The following is an 18120-nucleotide window of genomic DNA, read 5'->3' as shown; positions in this document are numbered from 1 at the left end:
CTTTTGCTGATTGCACTTATGACTGTTCTTGAGAAAATATGTATGCTTAATATGAGATAGTATTAGGTATCGCGGGATTCTATGTCATTATATACTAATGTCGGCCTATTTCCATCCCTACGGCCACAAGACACTCACAAAATGGAAGAATGGTCTCAGCCCAAATTAAGTTGCAACAATTGTTTTTTTTTTGAAAACAAATTGCAACAATTGTTATATCCTGAACTAGGGTTCACATTGCACTGTAAACCCTGATTTAAAGTATTCATAATGTACATAATTAACAACGCCACCCACAAAAAGTCAACGATCGCCCATGAAAACCAAAAATAATCCATGTAAAAATATACTGAAACAGCTGCGTTTGCCGGGAGTCGAACCCGGGTCTATTGCTTGGAAGGCAATTATCCTAACCGTTGGACTACAAACGCAATTGCTGTCTTGAACTTTCGTATTCATTAGAAGGGGTGTGGGACATTTCTGTCTTACAAACTTGTGTTCTTAACTTCTTATGCCAAGGATCTTGTAGTCCAGTGGCATCAAACCCTTCCCTTTGTAATGAGTTAGTAGTATTCAAAAAAAAAAAAAACTTCTTATGTAGTTCTAACTCTTCTGATCTTCATGAAGTTTTATTATAGCACATGTGTAAAAGGTAAAAAAAAAGGGTATTTCTGTTCTGATTGTGGCCCAATAATAACAGCAAAAATCATGGAGAAGGATGAAAGAAAAAAATGAATGAAAACTTCAGTTCAGCATTTGATACAAATTCTATACTGTAATGCATTATATGGCTATTGAAGATGGAGACAGATGGAGAGAGACCTAATTCAGTAAATATCATCCTTATGTACACAGAATTCTTCTGTTTTCCTTCCATTACTTGCAAGCAGATTACAAAATAGCAAAAGGCTGAAAGAACCCACCAGCCAATCTCCATTCTCATTGCAGACAGAAGCCAAAAGTAACCAAAAAAAGGATTGGAAGCCTGTCAGACAGCCAAGAGACCATCACAACCACATGTAACCATGGCTGAGAACGATCCTCTACAGTTCTGCCCAGTGAAGGTTTGGAACTGCTAATCACGCTCTAGTCCCTTGGCCATAGTTCATCCACCAGGCTTGGTTTCCTGTCTCCTTAGAACTCAAGGATACAGAGGTACGAGCCTATAGAACAGATCCTGTTCAAGTAAGGTCGTGACCATCTGTCTCCTTCAACAACTTATATTGTGGTATCAGGCTTAATAGATTTCCAGTGTGGGACAAATTTCCATCTTTTAACAGTGTGTTCTTTGTGTTGTTTTGTCCAGTAAATGTTGATTGAATTCTTTCTGATCTTGGTGAAGTTTAATCACTGCACAGGTCTGTTTACCACCATTATCTCAATGCCTCTCGAGGTTTGAAATCCAAAAAGGAAAGATTTGATATTTCAGTTCTGATTTTGGCCCAACATTAACAGCAGACAGCATTTCTTGAAGAGGTCAGGTCATCATTCATTATATGCAGTCATAGTCATTGTGTGTCATGGGAGAGGTCTTCATCAAAAGCTCAAAGTGCAAGAACTGGCAAACCCTCCGGTTAAGTCTGCAACTGTGTTTGCTGCCAAAATAGAAAATTCCATTATTTGCAGAATAAAATGATTAAATACAGAATATCAGAGCGCCGGGAAAAGAAACTAAAACAGCTGCGTTTGCCGGGAGTCGAACCCGGGTCTATTGCTTGGAAGGCAATTATCCTAACCGTTGGACTACAAACGCCATTGCGGAGAAGAATTCTCGTGTGCCTTCCAAGTATTGATAAAAGGTGTGAATGGGTTGATGCAAAGTACAGATTTCTCACTAATCACTATGCCTACCAAGTTTTTGATAAAAGGTGTGAAAGGGTTGCTGCAAAGCACAGATTTCTTGCTGCTTCTGCGAGCCTAGCATCTCCATCCCCACGATAGCTTTTGATGCAAACAGCGAAACGAAAAAGATTGGAAGCCTGTCAGACAGCCAAGAGACCATCCCAGCCATTAACATGGTTGAGAACGATCCTCTACGGCTCCGCCCAGCGAAGGTTTGGAACTGTTAATCACGCTCTAGTCTCTTGGCCATAGTTCATCCACCAGGATTGGTTTCCTGTCTCCTTAGAACTCAAGGATACAGAGGTACGAACCTATAGAACAGATCCTGTTCAAGTAAGGTCGTGCCCTGTCACTTCGTTCAGCAACTTATGTTCAGGTATCCACCTTCACAGGCTTCCGATGTGGGACATTTCTGTCGTTTAAACCTGTACTCCTATGCCTTGTTTTTTGTTTTCGAGTAAATGTCGTCTTAATTCTTCTGGTCTTGATGAAGTTTTGTTATGGCACATCATTATCTCATACAGATGGAATCAATGTCTCTTAGTCTAACAATAATCTGGTCAACAATTATTCTCTTGATGCCTTTTTTAGTGATGATAAATATAATGCCTCTTATCTTTCCTTTTTGGAAGACAGACTGGAAAAGATAGTTGTATAAGACTACTATATATACACACACATATATATAGAGAGAGAGGGTGAGCAGACTGCAGAGGAGAAGGGGTGGGGGGTAGAGTCCTTAACCAAATAGGACTTTATGTTGTCCTTTACTTTGTAAGGTTCCCATTGTCCTGCAAGGCAATTCTGCGCATACAATTTCTGCAGATAAGGTTTTGCATAAGCAGCACTAATAAGTCTGAAAATTTGGATGGAAATCGCTTATAAACATTTTTCTTCTACTTTTACTGTATGTTATGGTAGCTGTCTTCATTAAAGAGGTAAATTTGTTGATTGAAAATGTCTAAACTCATTTGGTATGTTTTGCTTTATCATTTACGAATACCCTTTTTTTTAGATTAGATGATATACAAAAAGAATGAATTGGAATGTATTAAATGTGTATCCTGTATATTTTATTGAGTATTCAAAATATCAACTTCTTTACCATCTCTGCTTTAGGGTTTATACACAAGTATGAACATTAAATTCTTTTGGTTATACATGAAAACTGAATTCTTAACCATTTATATCATATATCATAACTTCTTTCTTTCAAAAAAAAAAAAAACAATTTATATCATAATCATAAACTAACTTGTCATAAACATGGTAGGATTTGTCTAAAATATGAAAAGATTGTCCAAATCATTCTTTTCAATTTGTGCTCTGAAATGTTTTCTTCTCAAAAATATTTTCAGGAAAACTCTAGTCTTTGATCGGCATTGGTATACATATTGCATCAGTACAAACTAAAAGTATAATATTACCCCATAACAGTTAAAGCAAATACAATTACAGAAGTGAAACTTCAAAAGGGTAATGTCTCAACTGACTAGCAAGCTAAGCATGTAAACAAAAAGGCAACTAGAGAATTTACAGACAGCTAGGTAAATGTCAGAACAGGGGGCAATGCACAAGAACCACTTTGTGTGGAATTGCCCAGCTCTACAACAAAATGGACATAAGAACCCTAGTGTGCTTGATGGGAAGGGCGCTGTCTCCGAGCCTGTTGTGCAGCCAGATGAGGTCGCCTGTTGTGCGCCTGCAATACAAAAGAGTTGGAATCGGAACTCAAAAGGTTAGGTCGGTCTTCAAAGGTTTCATGCCAAAGTTTTTAACTTGAAAGGATAGCCAAAATCCAAATGCTTGCTTATATGCAATTCATGTTGCACTCGTGATTGTTCTTGATAGATATGAGATGTTCTTGAGAATATGTATATTTAATATATAGACATGGCAAAGTTTTAAAAAACGGTTTGTAGAATAAACAAATACATACCCCAATTCTTGTGACAAAGTGACAAGAGGAACATTTGACCGATGGTGCTCCATATGGGTACATAAGCAGTACTGTGCATCCCCCGCATTTGACTTGTCCAATTTGATGACCTGCACAAGGATATCAATTAAAAATAAGATGCGACTGGAAATGTATTGGACAGATTCAAATACGAAGTTTAGATGATATAAGCAGTGTCCCTCAATGGGATCAGTTGCGACAATATCAACATCAAATAGACTATGGTCCAAGCTCAAGCAAAATCAGTTGACGAAAAGTTAAAAGAACAAAAACAGTCTTTTATCTGCCTCTCAACATTCTGATTCTCATAAATTGGAAATGACAAAGTTTCCCAGAAATAACCAGTCCCTGCATGTAGGTTAAGCTACACAAACCAATTGTACACACAAGCTCTGTCATAAGATCTATCAACAATCAAATGCCTTATGATTTCTTAGAAGATTCAAAAGGTATCTAATTTTGTTACTTTGCATGGAATTAGCAGAGATGAATCAAGTGATTTTTAACAACCATGACACTTGTGATTGACTAGAAGAGTACAAGGGGAAGATAAGCACCTTCAAGGGCAAGATTAACTGTCTGGCAGGCCAAGCATTGAACCCATTTAGAACCTCGAGGATATGAAAGCAACTGTCGGCAAGAACCACATACCAATTGGCCAACCTCTGAAAATATAAAAGATGAATGCTTCAAATGACAAAAAAGTATGAAGCTAGTCTGCACCAATCACAATTAAATATAAATAAATGAAAAGAAAATGTTACCAGAAGAAATTTGCAACGCAGCTGGTGGGAGTCGAGTTACCAAACGTTGTGTAGGTCCCCTGTCTGTACAAAGTTTCTTCTGCTCATTTTTTATGCTTTGTTGTTTGGTAGCCATTTCAATATCTGATATATCAATGCATAAAAAATGAGAATAGAGATATGATACTTTAAGAACTAGAAATATGCATAATACTGATGACTTGATTTTTTAAGGTTCTACAAGGACTTACAAGTTTCGAAGAAACCAAATTAGGAAAAAGAAAATTCAAAGAAGATGGGAAGATGATAATTAGAAATACATAATTGATCACAAAGGGTTTCTCCATTGGGGACTTTAGATAGGTTAGCTTGGAATATACACTAATACACATGGAAAAAGAAAGAAACAAGTGTCATCAACAAACATTTAGTGGACAGCATTGGTAAGTTAATCTGCTTAGTGCTTACTCAACTTTTGAAAGTGGAAGAGAAAACATAACTGAACTACTCCATACTCATTAGTGAGGTTAACCATATTAGCTCAAGCCCATCCCAAATGAACATTTCAAAACAAGAGCATTCATGTTCAGGGCACATGCCCAACTCACCAGAAGAAGCTACTGATGAATGTCGTGTAGGTGTTGATGAATGTTCTGGCATAGGAGAGGATTCTGAGCCCAATTGGCGCCATTCAATTTCCCATTTGTTTCCCCCTTTATTCTCCTTTTCAATATCTATGATGGCCACAAGTTAGCTTTTGTGAAGCTTTATATTATATAGTATTAACAGATTCCGCACTCAAAGATTAATTTAGGTTTGAAGCTCCTCAAGTAATATACTTATATTGCCTATGAAACTAAGAAACCAAATGGCAAGCACTACCCAATTATTAATAGACACCTTTGTGTACAACCTTCTTGTCTGGAAATCTAATATTGGAAGCCCATCTATTATGATTTTGCAGGGTAAAATCACTACAGTTGAATATTAAAGTATAAATCTAAGTCCCATATCACTTCAAGAAATTATTTTGGCAGATCATTTATTACTTTTAGTCATAACTGGAAAACTGAATTAGCAAGAACTTAAATGTAGACAACAACCAGCACTCTGTAAATTGCCTGATTTAAAACTTTTACAACTAAAGCCCTATGTCTTTTTGCCATTAAAATATCCTCTAATTGATATCTGTTTTCATTTTTGCATTCACAATAAACCCAACTTCTTAGTACCTCTAGGATATCTAGTAAGTAAACCAATATTTTTGTGATCCTGCATAATATAAATTCTCTCTTAATTTGGCACAAACTTACTTTAGAGACAACATCCTCACGTCCATACCACACTACCGGACAGTGCCTACCTATCCATGTTACCACAGTAACTAAGTATACTGATAACCGACTGCCTATATACATGTAAAATAAAACTAGAAAATAGGTAAAATGTGATGCAGCTTAAAACATATTGAAACTGAAGATGCTAACAGAAAGTAAGGGAGAAAGTGTGAAAATCAAGAGTTTAAAACAATGCTTACCAGAAGGAGCTACTGACTGGGGCAGTAACGGTGGTGTAGTTTGTGGCGGTTTCTGTTGAGAAGAGATCAACTGCCACCCTGGTGGGGGGCCATCATCATCTTCTTGAGTGATCCCCATTTGTATATCTAAAATTCACCAGGTTAATTCTTATAACTCAAATATATCATTAGGATATTCATAGCCAATAACTTTTATGGATTTCTTTTATAAGCCAGAATTGGTGGAAGGGGTAAAAGTGTGAAAACCAGAGCTTGAAGAAAATTACTAGAAGATGGAGCTGATTGGAGCCCTGGTGGTGGTATTGATTCTGGTAGTGGCTGTTGTTGAGGGTTCCATTGCCACCCTGGTGGTGGACCATCATCGTCTTCTTCAATGCTTCTCATTTGTGTACCTAAATTCACAATGCCAATTCTTACAAGTCAATTATATCACTAGCAAAATTCATATCCATAGCTTGTGTATTTGAAAAGGCCAACATAGGCAGTTAATATTAGTCTATTAGATGAGCAATCAAGGTTGCCGAAGGCGCTCGACGCTAGTTGGGCATCCAGGGGGAGCCTAGCGCCTAGAGCACCTAGGCGGCCGAGTAATAAAAAAAAATAATAATAATAGGCTCCAACCGCTCTACACAATCCACAGGCCTTAGCGTCGCTGAGTCGCTGTTGCCGGTCGTCCAAAGCTTCCAGCCATCCAGTTGCCACAACCACAATCCACGTTGTCGCTGTCACCACAACTGTCCAGCCTGGAGGTTTGCAACTTTGCGTTTGCGAAGGAGTACTTTGGAAGAATTTTTTTTTTTTTGCCGTTTAGGGATTCTATATTTTGGGGAAATTTCAAAATTGGTTTGTTTCAATCAAAATGACATTGTTTTGAGCAAAACAAACCAATTGTTTAAAAAACAAAAACAAAAACCAAAAAAAAAAAAAAAAAAAAAAAACACTTGGCTGACTTGGCCAAGTTGGGCGCCTAGTCGGTTGGCTGACTAAAAGGCGCCTAGGGGTGAAATCCCCTCAGCCTAGGAGCGCCTGGGCCGATTTTTACAACATTGTGATCAATTCTTGGGGCTTATGGCCTATCGCCAATGATGGGTAAATTTTGATGGAGGTTGATGCCCAAAAAGGATATTTACACAAAATGAAACATATGGAAACCTATTGCTTTCACTATTGAAGGAAATCTTTCCTCAAACAAGGAAATCATATTTGCCTAAATCAGAGGGGTATTAGTTATCATCCTAGATATAATTCTTGTTCCTTTAAGTAATTGACCATAATATTACTTTATTTTTAAAAAAGGCTGTAATATATTCAGTTGAGTCATCCAATCACAAAAACTCCACATCCAAAAGTTGGTAATTGCATGCTATACTCAGAAAGGCGTGCAAATCTTTTTTCTATATGTCAAAGAAAGGCAGGGTCTAAGCAGATACAACTAATCTTGTAGAGACAACTCAGACAAGAACTTAACAAAGGGAAAATGATTACTAAATAAAGTCAATATAACATTAGGAGAGAGGGAGAGAAAGAGAGAGAGCAGCAGAAAATAAGTAGCATTAGTTAGGAAAAAGGACATACCAGAGACAAGTTCAGATGACGTCATAGATTGATGAGGTTGCTTTGGACTTGTAGATTGCCAGCCCAATGGAGGCCTGTCTTCTTCATATTTAGTCTCGTTCTGTTCTTTCCCAATCTCTACATCTGAAAGCCCCTGATTTCTTAACCTTTGCGTATCTGAAACATTAACCACTTCATTTAAGTCGAAATTTAACTCATTTCAACTGAAGAAGCAGTGTTAAAAATAGCTGCAGTCAGAATTCTTTTTTTAATATTCTAAGTCCCTGAATGGATGAAGTTTTTAGCAATCACAGTTACAATGCATATTTCCAAGCTCAGGGAACAAAAGTAAAACCTTAGCTTTGGCAACTAATTTGTAAAGCCAATTATCTTCCAATCCTTCAGAAATGTTCCAATCATGCTAACAATAAAAATAAATAAAAAACACACAAGTACTAAAGCCTCAATTGAACAAGTTGGTTTTCCTGGAGGTTAGCCTTGTTGGAACTAGGCTAGCCCTTCCAAAGAGAAGGCTAGGGCTTGAATCCTTCCACTCCATCTAATGTTGCAAAATTGTGTCAAAAGAATAGAAAAGGGGAATAGCTGGCTTCTATTACCATGATGAAACTTCTGGGGCCCATTTATTTCAGGAAACTGTTCTCTATTTTTTACTCCATAAGGTCATCTTTTAGCTTTGTATCATTGATCAAAGATGGTCCAAACTCCAAAACGACAAGACGATTATAAGAAAACAAAAGGCAAGAAACTTAATGCGACTCAAAATCTCATCCAATACCAAGTCTGCATACAGAGCCATTTAATTGTGATGAATAATAAAGGCATACATTGTAGATTAAGTATCAGCCATGTCCGCGCTATACATTCCCAGTGATATTCATTATGCAATATTCAAAATTTGGATAAAAGTTATTCAATTCCAATGATTACTAGGAGATTCAATATCAGCCAAAGTAGATGCATGGTGTTACCAGTAATGAGAAATCATAATTTTCTGAAACTTGAAAACTTAATTAAGAGATATTCTACATAATTGTGTTTGTGCCATAAATATCAGCCACATTTACAAATAGTGCTAATCTAATAAGATGACTTAATATATGTGTAAGCAAGCAACAAAGTAAAAAAAAAATTAAAATTAAAATTAAAACCTAAGGGAACTACCTGGAGAATTTTAATGAATTGAACTGCATTGCAAGTTAGAAAAATAATGTGTATTCGCAACTCATCTCACCAGAATGATTTGTAGTCGACAGCGGCGGCGTTGCTGGCCGGTGTAGTTCAGCGAAGCCGGGCGGAGGTCCGTCATCGTCATCATCATCGTCGTTGACGTCATCTTCATCTTCCTCCCCGCCGCCATCTTCAACATCCATGTTTTCAAGTTGTGACCTTATAGCTATCGAATCAAACCCAGGCGGTGGCCCTTCATCATCATCATCTTCATCTTCTTCTTCTACGAATGTTTTTGGGTTGATCTCCATTCCTTCCTCCGCCCCCATCTCGGCTTTGCTCGGTGTGTGTGTTTCTCAGTTGGCGCTGAATTGAAACTCAACTCTCAGTTTTAGCGCATCTTTCATTGTCGTATCATATTTCTCAATTTATTTACCAAAAAAAAAAAATCATATTTCTCAATTTTGTACGGAATAGGATTTATAAATTTATATAGGAAAGAATTGGTAATTATGCAGCCCATTTTATTTGGGCTTTATAAACTTTCCCTTCAAATTCAAATTGGCCTTCCTTAATAGGTCCAACATTATGTGCAAAGGAAGGTTAGGCCTAACGATCCGATAAGGGCAAATTATTGCATGGTCCAATAAGAATGATGACTAAGGCTAGAGTCTAGAAATACACCATTTATATACTAAATGTTCACAATATTTATATAAATGTTCACACTTTAAATACTGAATATTTAAAATTTACATATTAAATGTTCAATATATAAATTGTGTATTTTGACGCGGTCCACCTTTCAAGGTGGATACAGGTACATGGCATAACTGTTGAGCTTTATCTCTGCAATATTCTTTCACTTTTAAAAGCGGGTCATACTTTTACATCACTAAATTTGTAATTTATTTACTCCCTCCGTCTAATTTTATGTATCTGGTTCGGTTAACGATGCTTGATTATAGTTATTTTTAATCCAATTTTTCATAATATTAAGTTTAGTATTAGTATACAAAATTTATATATTTAGAAACTACACTAAAAGTATTATTAAATAAAAAAAAATCAAATTTAAAAATAAGATATACTAATGAAAATAAACAAAGAAGAACGAATTACTTTGACCAATAAATAATAAGTATGACAGATAAAATAGTACGAACAGAGTGCTATTTTACCTACATCCCTACAATATTCTCTCACTTTCAAAAAATCTGACGCTTACGTCACATCAAAACAAACAAATAAAATATTCAAAACTAAAATAGTACAAAATTCGGCGGCAGAATTTTGACAAAATTGCAAGTTTGCAATCCATATATATATATGTATATAATTTTAGAGATAATTTCAGCCTAAGAACTATAAGAAGAAATGAAACAATAATAATGAGCTAAGTAATTTTATGGAGTAGTCAAACTCTCCACATTGGTCGAAACCTCAATAGCTCACCGGCCAACACCAATTGTATTATTTTAAACTTTAATTACGTATGATTTTAAATAAATTATAACATCTCTTTGCTAATATGACTTTTTGGTTAAGCTTTGCGGCTACGTATAATTATCCCACTAAAATTAATCACACTTTTCCCAATATCTTTGAAGCCCTCTGTTTCCTTAGTTCCCATTTTTTATGCATACACTCCCAACTAAAAAGCCATAAACAAACAGAAAACAATAGTTACACATTAAATACTAAAACTTATATTACATGTCTAATTTTTTTTTTTAAAATACAAATTATAATTTACATCCAATATATATATATATAAAACACCAATATTTTTATCATATTGAGATTAATTCGGATTCAATTTACATCACACTAATAAAGTTTGGTGTATTCTTTATTAGAATCGAAACTCCAACTCGGTAACTTACTCTTTATCCCATTTTGTGTGTCTGGTTTGGTTAATGAAACTTAATTGAATTTATTTACAATTTAATTTTTTATAATATTAAGTTTAATATTAATATATATAATTTATATATTTCAAAATTATTAAACACAAAAAATTAAATTTAATTAAAAAAAATATGAATTGGTTTGATTTCATGAATAATAAATATAACATAATTTATTATTATTATTATTTTTTAATTTTTGCAGTAGGAATGTAGGATAGTCAAAAAGCAGGTAGTTGAGCTGCGTGGCAATTGCTCCTGTCATTCCAAGAACAAAAAGAAAGCTAATAATAAATAAATAAATAAACACATATTTTTTTCAGCCGGAAAACAACAGTTGTAGGTAAACAAGGGCACGAATCTGTATGTGCACTTCTTAGGTAACCAAGAACATGGCCCCATGCAAGAAAAATTGACTCCTAGGAAGACATGTTTAACGCCCATATATCTGCCTTTTCCTACCCCACATTTTCCCCATCTCTTTATTGCAATTCCCACACAGTTTCTGTCATTTTAAAACTCAGTTCACTTGTCCCTTGGAGCCATTATTTTTGTTTTGTTTAACATTACAAGTTTAAGCTGTTCCTGAGCCCTGCCCTGAGGAGTCTTCATCTCATCTCATGACTTTTGCCAAGAGAATTCCTGTTTTTCTGGTGAGGCTTTTAGCCTTGGGTGGCACTGTTACTGCCATCGTTGTGATGATCACCAGCCATGACTCTGCTCAGGTTCTGGGCATGACCTTTGAAGCCAAGTACAACAATTCACCAACTTTCAAGTAAGTTAGTTAAAATGCATTCTTGGTTTCTTTTCTTCTTGCCTTGCATAGGGTACTGGATTATTGTGTTCATGTTTAATGTTCAAATCTCCAGGTACTTTGTTGTTATGAATGCAATAGCTAGTGGCTATAGCATCATAGTCCTCTTTTTTCCTTCCAAGAACTCGCTCGCACGCATTCTGTTGGTTACAGATACGGTACACTACCTTGATCACTTTCTTCTTCTTCTTCTTTTAGAAAATAAGGAAAACCCGCAACCACTATATGGGGGTGTGCATTGCCTGCCTCATAACTCTAGTAAGCAAAAGATCACAATGAAGTAAACCAGCCTAGGTGGTCGCTTAAATCAAGAAGGCCAATAGGTCACTCCCACTTGGGAGTCGAACTTGGAACCTCGTAGTTACCAAGCTAACAGTTTGACCAACTTGGTTGGAGTTATCCCCACCGGGGCTAGGCTGCCCCGGGCTGGGCTTCTTTGCAATATAGGATGGATTAAAACTGTTTTTTTTTTTTTTTCTTTTTGAAATGTAGATTATGACATTGCTGTTAGATTCAAGCATATCAGCATGTTTGGCACTAGGTCAACTGGGAAAGAAGGGAAACAGTCATGCTGGTTGGCTACCAATATGTGGGCAGGTACCAAAGTTTTGTGACCATGTTGGAGGAGCTCTGATTGCTGGTTTTGCAGCTACAGTTCTTTATTTTATTCTTGTTCTCTATTCTTTCCATAATGTCCTTAATCTGTACTCTCTTAAAGCTTAGAGCTTTTTGTCCTTTAAGGAATTTTGTTATATTTATTTCCTTACTTTTTCCACTTCTGTAACTTTGGATCATTATCTGTAGTTTTTTGTTTAGTACTATTATCTGTAGTTTATGAGTATGATGAAAACCTCTTCCAATTCTAGGAACATTAGTTGTGTCTGTAACAGTATAGCAATCATATTATATACAATATTAGGGTTCAAATGAATGTTTTCCAACAAGACAAGAGTTTTACTGTGAAAGCATTTACTATATTCAGATGATTACAGGCCAACATAAGATGGCTGTTTTCTCTGTACAACCTTTGAACTCAACAATCTCTTTAAAGAGTATAAATGTTCTAAAATTTCAAGTTTACAGTAAAGATCAAGTGAGATGTAAAAAGGTTATTATGAAAGGAAAATGGGTTAAGATCTGACTGATTTATCGGATAGACTAATAGCCATTGGTACCTTTTCGTACATGGTGCGCTCTCTGAATCTCCTTGGAAGAAAGCACCCCCCTCCAAAGCGTTGCTGCAAGAAAATGAGAGAAACAAACAGCAGGCCCCCGCAGCAAATGATGATGTCCCAGGAAGTGGAATAGAAGTCCAGTTTTGGGTTTGCATATATGAAATCGAACGTCCAGGTAGAACTGTGTGCCCTGTAAAGATCATATACATGTGGCAATAAGCGAACGAGAGTGCTTCCCAGATAAAAAGAAGGGGCGAGAGCCTTTTCACTGGTGTCACAGAATAAGTTGAACAGAATTTGAGGGAGAAGAAACCCATCCAATATCAGACCGGCATAAGATTTAAGGTCCACCCATAGGTTCTGTTGTTGCTGCCTATGGAAGCGGTGCAGCAGGGCAAACCGTCTTTGATAAGGTTTCCTTGATAGATGGATGAGCCATGCAATTAATCCACCAAGAACATAGAGAGGCAATGACAAAAACAGAACTTTCTTATCAGCTGTCCAGAAGCTTTTCTGATTTTCATCACCCGCTCGGGCAGACCATGTCAATTGGAGGAGACGAAACTCCAACAAGAACGCTACCATCGTAATTACTCTTACTAACACCTCATTCACTTCAAGCCATCCACCACCACCCAAGTAAACATTCTGTTTGTTGCGGTTTGCAAAAAATAGCGCTTCAAAGTTCAACAACAGTGGAACCATGTGTGCAAGAGTAAGTAAAAACAGCATGATGACAGAAATGGATGGAAGCACATTTGGGTACTTTTTCACATAAAATAGCTGCAGACCAACAAAGACACATGCAAGTGTGTTGGAAATCAGGACCAATGTCATTTCCAGATCCATTCTCCAAATGGATTCTCGGGCTTGACCAGCATAAAGGGAATTTGAGAAAATCTCAAGAGGCTCAAAGTAAAGAGAGTCAGATTTCACCCGCAAGCTCTCAATGGTTCCTCTTACCCTAGTGCCAGCTTTTGCATTCAATGGTGGATACTGAATATCAACTCGTACTTCACAGTCCAAAGATCTTTCTTCTAAACTCCCATTATTTGGTGCAGAATGCATACATCCAATCATGCAAAGATGCCCAGTTTTAGAATCATACAAACCTTCGGCAGAAATTTCTAGTGACTTGATAGGTCGATGTTTACCACCAAGCACGAAATCATCTGGAGTCTTAAAGCTCAACACATAGCTGATGTTAAAAACTCTGCTCTGACTGTCCTTCCCAAGGGCAGTAGGCTCATCTGTTCCTGAACGTACTTGTGCAAACTTAAAAAAGGTTTCACCCACAGCCATAGGAGACGAATATGCCAACACTTCAACCCCTTTTTTGTTTCTCAAAATTGTGTTAAACCTCATGTCAGATGAGTGTGCCTCAGGATATTTCGCTTCCTTGCCTTTGCTTATCATTTTGTTCGCACATGACCTCCTTGCTTTCTCAATCTCTGTATACTCATAAACCACATTATCTGGCCTATTGTACCTATTTCTCATACTTCGAAAGACCACATTCTTAAAGTACCCCAACTCGTTAGAGCTTTTGGTACTCCACATGTTCCCAACAACAACACTCCTCTCCCTCAATGTCCATCGTGATGGCAATCTCAAGCTAACCCTAATTGTACAATCCCCAACCGAACCCTCACTAGACACATGGCTACCATTCAAAATCCGACAAACAACCATGTCAATTCTTTTTTTCCTCACTTCCCACTTACCCTCAGCTACCAATGTCGCGTTTTGTAAGAAAGGGAAATCCACATAATTATACCTCTGATCACTAAAAAGCAACATGTATCTCACTCTCCCATCTTTTGAACACTCAATCTCTTTAAAAGACATAACACGTGGTGTAGAGTTCGAGCTAATTCCACCAAGGAAGTCACAATTTACACCATTACAGTCTGTTGAATATTCCAAATCAAACACCGCATTACTGACAATCAAACAAACATCCTGACTGCTGCTAAATCCCAGCGAGGAATTAACAAATCTATCATAGGCATTGAATCCATTTTTCTCCACTTCTTCATCTATCAAAGTGTACCTATAATTCCTCAAAGAAAACCCTAAGATTTTCCGAGGCTTACTATAAGCACTTCCATTTTTTGCATCAAATCTTAAAAAGCTACCATTAACCAAACTATCAAAAATGCTTGAAGAATTCAGATAATTGAGCTTCAGACCAACCTGAGCAGAGCCAAACGGCTTCAAGCCCGAGCTAACCATACACAGTTCCCCAGAGACCGAGTTCCAGAAGCCAGTAACCGGAAAACTTTGCGGATAGACTCTCTTCGGGAATCTCGGGGGCCGAAAATAGACAAGCCGCAAACCGCGGCGGGTTGAACCGGCCGGAAACCCTGCTCTGTAAGATAAACTAATTTCTACAAAGCCTTCGAGCTTGTATATACCGTGTGTTTGGGTTCGGTAGACATTTCGGGCTACGAAATGCAGGACTTTGGGCCGAACAATCCGGCCAGATTTCCCATCCGCCTTGCCGTCGAAGAGGTGGGCGTTGTTTAAGGTGAGCCAATGAGATGGATCAGCAACCGGGGCAGCGTCCGGTGATACGTGCGCCTCCGGAACGACGCCGTCGCAGTGCTGTGAGTATAGGATCTGATAAGATTCCGGCTTAGCATCGCCGGTGACGGCGAAGGTCAGGACAAGTAAGAGAAGAAGAAGAAGAAGACGAACTGGAGATTTTGGGAATTTGGAAATTTCAGTACTGTGCTTCTCCATCGACAATGGTTTTTTTTTTCTTTTTTTTTTTTTTTGGTTCGAATTCTGAATTTCACAGGCTATATATGGGGTCGTGTCTCTCTCCCATCTCTCTTTCTCTAGATCTTTAGCAAAATAATTTAATAAAAATAGGAAATTCTTGGGATGACCTCTGAATCTCTGGTCTAATATAACTTCATAAAAAAAATTAAGTTTAAATTGCAAAAATAAAAAATACATCTATTTAACTTTTCACAGTTAGAATTTAGGACATTTGTAACAAATTCTTTTGTTAATTCAAAAATTTTACTTGTGTTTCCGAATTCAAATCTCACAACTTAGACAAAATCTGCCTAAAATAGACTGTCTCAACGTTGTTAAAGTTATCCCACGAAAAACTATAAATCTCTCTTACACAAGTCATATTTTAGATCCGTGTCACCGTTTATTTAGCTCTTTTCACAATTCTATTTGTCATTTTATTCTTCATTTAGCGAACCAGATAACTCACAATCTAGCTATAAGCTTTAGTTCTCAGTCTGTACGAACCCTTTGGGAAGATGCTCCCTCGAAATGTCTCATCCCGTTCTTGAGTTAATAACGAATTTTATTTTCCTTTTCAAAAATTTTACTTGAATTTTTCATACGTGAAAGTGCTTACAATTGTTCAAAAGCTAGTTTAAGAATTAGTTTTTAGAAAATAAATAAATAAAGTTTTCAAAAAAAAATAAAAAAAATAAATAAATAAATAAAACATGTGTCGGTACTTTGATAAGTAGGGAGCGTGCGACTCACATGCTATTTACAACTTCGTCTAATTTCATTCCCCCCACCCAAACCCTAAGTCTAACAAATCTAAATTGCCCCCAAATCATTATGAGTTTGCGGACGAGGGAAAAATCTAATTCCCCCCAAATTTGAGGACGACGACAACAACCACTTCTCCCTAAACAAAGACGTCAAAGATTTCGCCTAATTCCCCAAACGAAGAACTGCAGGCCTGTCTACTTACGCCCTAGAACTTAGTGGAACTTTCTAAGTAAAAATCGAAAATAAATAAATAAATAAAACATGTGTTGGTACTCGGTAAGCAGGGAGCGTGCGGCTCACGTGCCAACGGGTAACCATTTCCATAGATGACATGGCGTCGGTGGTAGCTGATTGGCCTATTCGTAATAATGTGTTTTCCATGTAAGAATTTAATTTTAAAAAAAAACAAATGGTAAATTTGTTTACAGCTTCGCCTAATTCCCCCCACCGAAACCCTAAGTCTAACAAATCCAAATTCCCCCCAAAGAACTATGAGTTTGCGGACGACGGCAAAATCTAATTCCCCCCAAATTCTGAGGACGACGACGACGACCACTGCTCCCCAAACAAAGACGCCAAAGATTTCGCCTAATTCCCCAGACGAAGAACTGCAGGTCTGTCTACTTACCCCCTAAAACTTAGTGGAACTTTTAAGTAAAAATCGAACACTTATTATGTCAGTACAGTATAATCCTACTGTCTAGGTCTTGTTGTTTTAATGAGAATGAATATTTTTCATCTTCCTTTTTCGCACTTGTTGCTTTAATCTTGCAATTTAATAATTATGTTGATTTGATATTTAATAACTATTAATATAGATATTAAAGGTATATTATTCTAATATACTTGAGTGTGTATGTATATGCTTAAAATAATACTTATAATAATAAATTTCATTAAAATAATATTAAAATAAAATATAATTTAATTATATACAAAAATTTAGAAAATAAATAAATAAATATAACATGTGTTGGTACTCGGTAAGCAGGGAGCGTGCGGCTCACGTGCTAACTGGTAACCATTTCCATAGATGACATGGCGCCGGTGGTAGCTGATTGGCATATTCGTAATAATGTGATTTCCATGTAAGAATTAAAAAAAAATGGTAATTTTGTTTAGCGCTTCCCCTAATTTCCCACACCCAAACCCTAAGTCTAACAAATCCAAATTTCCCCCCAAATCACTAAGAGTTTGCGGACGACGGCAAAATCTAATTCCCCCCAAATTTTGAGGACGACGATGACCGCTGCTCCCCAAACAAAGGCGCCAAAAATTTTGCCTAATTCCCCAAACGAAGAATTGCAGGTCTGTCTACTTACCCCCTAAAACTTAGTAGAACTTTCTAAGTAAAAATCGAACACTTATTATGTATGTACAGTATAATCCTACTGTCTAGGTCTTGTTGCTTTAATGAGAATGAATATTTTTCAATTTCCTTTTTCGCACTTGTTGCTTTAATCTTATAATTTAATAATTATGTTGATTTGATATTTAATAATTATTAATATAGATATTAAAGGTATATTATTTTTATATATTTGAGTGTGTATGTATATGCTTAAAATAATACTTATAATAATAAATTTCATTAAAATAATATTAAAATAACATATAATTTAATTATATACACAATTTTAGAAAATAAATAAATAAATAAAACATGTGTTGGTACTCGGTAAGCAGGGAGCGTGCGTCTCACGTGCTAACTGGTAACCATTTCCATAGATGAAATGGCGCCGGTGGTAGCTGATTGGCCTATTCGTAATAATATGTTTTCCGTGTACGTATTAAAAAAAAACAAACAAACAAATGGTAATTTTGTTTACCGCTTTGCTTAATTCCCCCCCCCCCCCCCCCCCC

The 18120-nt window shown here is 36.7% G+C and overlaps 3 protein-coding genes and 4 non-coding genes across 8 annotated transcripts; 1 reads left to right on the top strand and 6 right to left on the bottom strand.

Moving 5' to 3' along the window:
* Nucleotides 1-359: 359 nt before the first annotated feature.
* On the bottom strand, nucleotides 360-431 carry TRNAG-UCC. The gene has a single exon. It is a non-coding gene; the product is annotated as a tRNA-Gly (tRNA).
* Nucleotides 432-982: 551 nt separating this feature from the next.
* LOC116033764 lies at nucleotides 983-1195 on the bottom strand. The gene has a single exon (XR_004100935.1). It is a non-coding gene; the product is annotated as a small nucleolar RNA U3 (small nucleolar RNA).
* Nucleotides 1196-1681: 486 nt separating this feature from the next.
* On the bottom strand, nucleotides 1682-1753 carry TRNAG-UCC. Its single transcript has one exon. It is a non-coding gene; the product is annotated as a tRNA-Gly (tRNA).
* A 223-nt stretch (nucleotides 1754-1976) lies between these two features.
* LOC116033765 lies at nucleotides 1977-2185 on the bottom strand. Its single transcript, XR_004100936.1, has one exon. It is a non-coding gene; the product is annotated as a small nucleolar RNA U3 (small nucleolar RNA).
* Nucleotides 2186-3172: 987 nt separating this feature from the next.
* On the bottom strand, nucleotides 3173-9212 carry LOC116031800 (FK506-binding protein 5-like). Of its 2 annotated transcripts, XM_031274108.1 has the most exons (9): nucleotides 8889-9212; nucleotides 7658-7813; nucleotides 6349-6474; nucleotides 6083-6208; nucleotides 5154-5279; nucleotides 4567-4689; nucleotides 4360-4467; nucleotides 3782-3891; nucleotides 3173-3544 (listed from the first exon to the last, which is right to left on the bottom strand). In XM_031274108.1, exons 1-9 carry the CDS (start codon nucleotides 9151-9153, stop codon nucleotides 3473-3475), a joined length of 1212 nt encoding a protein of 403 aa, XP_031129968.1. In that variant the 5' UTR covers nucleotides 9154-9212; the 3' UTR covers nucleotides 3173-3472. The 2 variants fall into 2 exon arrangements, with proteins under 2 accessions (XP_031129968.1, XP_031129969.1); XM_031274109.1 differs by lacking the exon at nucleotides 5154-5279.
* Nucleotides 9213-11213: 2001 nt separating this feature from the next.
* On the top strand, nucleotides 11214-12309 carry LOC116032495 (CASP-like protein 1C1). The gene is made up of 3 exons (XM_031275086.1): nucleotides 11214-11509; nucleotides 11604-11706; nucleotides 12041-12309. The coding sequence occupies exons 1-3, from the start codon at nucleotides 11355-11357 to the stop codon at nucleotides 12269-12271; spliced, it is 489 nt and encodes a 162-aa protein (XP_031130946.1). The 5' UTR covers nucleotides 11214-11354; the 3' UTR covers nucleotides 12272-12309.
* A 114-nt stretch (nucleotides 12310-12423) lies between these two features.
* LOC116032494 lies at nucleotides 12424-15513 on the bottom strand. The gene has a single exon (XM_031275084.1). The coding sequence runs from the start codon at nucleotides 15466-15468 to the stop codon at nucleotides 12679-12681; it is 2790 nt and encodes a 929-aa protein (XP_031130944.1). The 5' UTR covers nucleotides 15469-15513; the 3' UTR covers nucleotides 12424-12678.
* Between the last annotated feature and the right edge of the window lie 2607 nt (nucleotides 15514-18120).

The sequence above is a fragment of the Ipomoea triloba genome, chromosome 10 (assembly GCF_003576645.1).
Source record: "Ipomoea triloba cultivar NCNSP0323 chromosome 10, ASM357664v1".
NCBI lineage: Eukaryota > Viridiplantae > Streptophyta > Magnoliopsida > Solanales > Convolvulaceae > Ipomoea > Ipomoea triloba.
This window is presented reverse-complemented; position numbering and strand designations above follow the sequence as displayed.